The sequence below is a fragment of the Propithecus coquereli genome, unplaced genomic scaffold, assembly GCF_000956105.1.
Source record: "Propithecus coquereli isolate 6110/MARCELLA unplaced genomic scaffold, Pcoq_1.0 Scaffold58, whole genome shotgun sequence".
NCBI classification, from domain to species: Eukaryota; Metazoa; Chordata; class Mammalia; order Primates; family Indriidae; genus Propithecus; species Propithecus coquereli.
Genome location: NW_012151729.1, coordinates 7,121,185 through 7,125,789, shown reverse-complemented (window position 1 = coordinate 7,125,789; position 4,605 = coordinate 7,121,185). Strand labels below are relative to the sequence as shown.

The window sequence follows — 4,605 nt, the reverse complement described above, 5'->3', positions numbered from 1 at the left end:
CTAAGGGTCATTTCTAACCATGAACAGATTAGAAAAGATAGTCACTTCATGCAAAATGCCAAAAGTATCTTTTAAAAAATTGTAGAACATCTCTATGTCCGTTAAGAGCCCTTCACAACAGAGAGAGGAAAAGTATCTCCAGTGGCATCTGCCAAAACCGAGGTTGGATATGAAAGAGTTCTCTCCCTATGAAGGGCTATGAGGTAAGAAGTAGGAAAGTTCTATCACTCCTCTACATCAGAAAACGCTGTCTCTTTCCATAACTATTAAAAATGACTCAATGTTCACTAATTCTAATTAAATTTTAAAACAAACTTACCTTCCTTAAAATTTCTGGAACCACATTCTGACAGATTGCAATCCTCTTTCTATAGATAACCCCTGTTGATTCATCTAAAAAAAGAAAAATTTTACACTCAAAAAAATTTAAGGAAATGTATTCTTTTCTTAATGTCAATAAAACTTTTAAAGTCAATCTCAACTTCCTATATGTAGAATTCCTAGAGAAAATGTTTAACTCAAAATTCAAGTTTCTCTGACCGCTTTCTAGGCCAATCACAGATATTCCTTACCGGCAATCAAGGAATAAGAATAAAACAGCAACTCACAACACACATTCTAAAATCAAGCATAGAAGAATAACAAATTGTTCATCGCTCCGGACTAATCAATGTCAATGCTCTAATGACAATGGCCAAAGTGCTTCCTGCTCAACTCCAAAAACAGAGAGTTTTAACAAAAAGAGGGAGAATCTGATTCTGCCACCTTCAGTACCAAACTTTCAAGCACAGATTTCTGGCTATAAAATTTAAGCCTATAATTAATTATATAAGCCATATTCTTCTTGCATAAGGAAGTCAACCTCCTGTAACTGGAACCATTCTGTTTTGGAGCAATGTTTCCAGAATTGAACCAGGGATATAAAAAACACAATAAATGTGAGTTAAGAAAAAGGGAGACAGGGGCAGAGAAAAGGATAAACTTTGTGAAGGACAAACATTTGCTCTGCGAACTACTGTGACTCAGCCACGCCACTGCAGGGTTCTTCAAAGCTCTGGCTATGGTAGTCCCAACCCCTGGCGCAAACACCCCGACCGCCCAGAAGCTGTTGATAGGGCACGAGACCCTCTGCCCGTTGTCACTCCCTTTGGCCTTCTAGTCAAATGTTTGCAACACACATACCTAAAATGGGTTAGCTACTCCCAGAGGCAAAGATGCCCCTGATAATGATAGAGATTATAATTAACATTCCTATTTAGAATATGCACAGTGTTGTCTCATTTGATCTTCACAACAACCTAAAAATAAGATCATTTTCCCATTTGACAGATGAAGAAATTGAGTCTCCAAAAAGTTAGGTCATGAAGGTAGTAACAAAATCAGGACTTGAAATCAGATTTTTCTGATCCCAAATAACAAGTTTCTCCCACGCTGAGTGAGAAAATGTTTTTTAAAATATATTTGTATATTAATAGTTACAGAAGTACAGAAAACACACACACAAGCAAAAGACAGATTTATGTTTACCAAGCACAGAGAGGGCTTCAGAGTCACGTAATAGACACCAGCATCTCATGATTTCTAAGAAGGCTGAAGAGAACTTTGGGCCTGGGCCTGAGCGTCTCCAAAGGTTTGGACACTGATTCTGTCCATTGTCATAGTTTCCTGTATCGCCCAGTTTTCAAGTTCAAACATAGACAGTGCTTCTGCTGGAGATGGGGATGAGAGAGAACAGTAGAGACTCCTACGCTCTAGCTCAGAGTTCAGTAAACATCCTTAGTAAAGGATTAGATGATAAATAATTTAGGTTTTGTGGGTCTTCAACTCTCTGTCGCAACGACTCAACTCTGCCATTGCAGTGAGGAAGCAGCCATAGGTAATAAATGGGTGTAGCTAGGAAGTAACATTTATTTCCAAAACAGGTAGCAAGAGCCATAGTTTGTCAACCCCTGCTCTTGTCAACGCAGAATCACATTGCCAAGGACAGTTACGATCCTTTAATCTAATTGCACTGTGGTCATATCCCACATACATGCTATTAACTCACATCTATTTTGCCATCTCCAAAATGATACATGAATATACTATAGAAATATCGCCAAGTGACCTTGGGCAAGTTACTTAACCTCTCTGTACCTCAGTTCTTCATTCATTAAGTAGGAGTAATCTAATACCTATTTCATACATTGTTCTGAACATTAAATGAGTTAACAACACTGGCACACATAAGTGCTCAAAAATATTGGCTGTTACAATTATATGTAGTTCAGTGTTGTCATCCATTATTAATTTAGAAAGTGACAAGAGTATATGAGGCAGGATTTTACTACTATAAATGCTGGTGCTTCTTAAAACCTAATAGGCCACACACACACACCTCTTTACAAAAATCAGTATCACTTATTGATTATCACTGAAATCAGGGCATAATCAGAGAACTTACCTCTCTTTTCCTCCACAATTTTTACAGAGATGACATTTTTATCCATGGGGTTGGGGTACTAAATAAAAACATATAAAGAAGAATTACCATTCAAAGTGAATTATTTAGTAGTAACCTTCACCATTTGCAGGGCCAGTAAATATTTTCCAAGCAACCTCTAAGTAAAGGCCAGTTTTCAGTGAAGGGTCTTAAATTATACTATTTGAGTCTAAATAAGTGAGATGCCACCATCATCTCAACTTGAATAAAATCTAGGGGAAATCTTCTTTAGATACAACCTAGCCCTGGGTGGAGAGGGGGGAGGAGGTTAAGCTAATTAATAAATAATAATAATACTAATATTGAAGCAGCCTAACAAAAATCAAGAGTGCTCTTTGTGCCAGGCATTGTGCTAAGTAGCTTTACTTGCACAATCGTGTCTAAATCCAACAGCCTAGCTCCTTTATTATAACTGGGCTACGTGATATCATTACCCACATTTTTCAGAAATGAAAACTGAATGAAGATTGGATTGCTTAGGGTCACCCAGGTGGCTCCTGATAGAACCAGGAAATTAAACCAGACCTGTTCAATACAAAGTGAATTTCTTCACTGTGGTCCTATACCACTGCCTGGTGGCTGGGTTAGCTTCACAGAAGAATAATCATAGAAGTATACTACGACAGGCACATAGGAGGTGCTCAATAAATATTTCATTTGTTGATTTAATTACCCTGAAAGACAATATAGATGTGACATGGTTGATAACAGCTACCACTTTTGTCCTAGGCAATTTACATACATTAGCTCACTTAATTTTCAAAACCATTCCATGAGTTATGCAGTATTTTTTATCTCATATATGAGAAATAAGGCTCAGATTAATTAAGTACTTTGCCCAGCTAATGAGTGATGTATCTAGGGGTAATGTAATATACCCCCAGATATTTTCTGTCTGCCTCCAAAGCCTGTCCCACGTAACCTACCACCACCAAATCACCTGAAAATTAATCTAACCCAAAGCTTGCCATTACTCAGATGTGAAAAGACAGACTTAGGGAGAAGTGACTTCCTCAAAGCCATGGGGCAAGGTGGCTGCTGTCCCGAGCCTGCTGAGCTCCCTTGGGCTCTTTTCCCCAAGGTTTACTGCTTTATCATGTGATTAAATCTGAAAAGAAAATCACAGGGAAGCCTTATCCAGGACATCACAAGGTTCTGAGCAGAAGGCAAAAGCAGCAGACAGACTGAGGGGCAGGAGGGAGGCGGGGGTGTCCTTCCCTTGGAGAACTTGAGTTTTAAGTCTTCTGAACTCAGGGAGATGGAATACAAAACTCTGTGAGTGTGCATCTCCCCCACCCCACAGCAGCTGCACGCACCTCTGTGTGTGTGTGTGTGTGTGTGTGTGTGTGTGTGTGCGTGTGCGTGTGTATGCCTGAAGAGATTGCTTGATTTTCAGGGAAAAGGGTCCATCATTTTCAAACATTCCTAAAGATATCAGTGACCCAAAAATACACCAGATTAGCACCTAGGCTCTACAAGGGCAAGAATATTGTCATTTCAGCTACTCCTGTGTCTCCACCAACCAGCAGTATCTGACGCATAGTACGCACTCAGTAAACATTTGCTGAATGAATGAATGATTTGGCATATAAACCTCAATGACCTCAGGGATCGATTTGGAAAACCCATCTTCCTCCATTCAGGAACCAATCTGTGAAGAGAGCCGTGGGCCCAGTCTCTAGAAGCCTCCACACCCCACCCTGTTCCGTGTCGGCAAACCCTGTCCTCCACACCTCCATGCTGGCCACTGCAATCTTGAAAAATAATGAAAAACATAGCTTCCTAAAATGTATTTTATTCATTCCTTTATTCATTTTCACTCTAGAAAGAAAAGTTTCCTGCTTTCTTGAAGTCTGGCCCTTCAAAGATACATGTCCAGTGAAGAGCGTCAGGTTTAGGTATTCTGCTCCACAGCAAAGGAAGCTTTCACTTACAGACTAGCCTCGAAGCAAGGGAGATACCTGAGACTCACACAGGTCCCACGAATTGTGTGTGTGTGTGTGTGTGTGTGTGTGTGTGTGTGTGTAAATTATAGCCTGTACACTAATGTAACATGAGATTATTTCCCTTACTACTGTTCCAGTTTGTTCATTGTAGATCCATAAATACACCCTGGCTGATTA

At 39.6% G+C, this 4,605-nt stretch overlaps 1 protein-coding gene across 1 annotated transcript in view; it reads right to left on the bottom strand.

Moving 5' to 3' along the window:
* PRELID2 (PRELI domain containing 2) overlaps positions 1-4,605 on the bottom strand; it is an 80,616-nt gene that overhangs the window by 64,194 nt on the left and 11,817 nt on the right. The window contains exons 2-3 of the mRNA XM_012658265.1: positions 2,444-2,501; positions 320-393 (exon numbers count right to left, since the gene is read on the bottom strand). Of these exons, the coding sequence (XP_012513719.1) occupies positions 320-393; positions 2,444-2,501 (132 nt within the window). The remainder of the gene's footprint in view (positions 1-319; positions 394-2,443; positions 2,502-4,605) is intronic.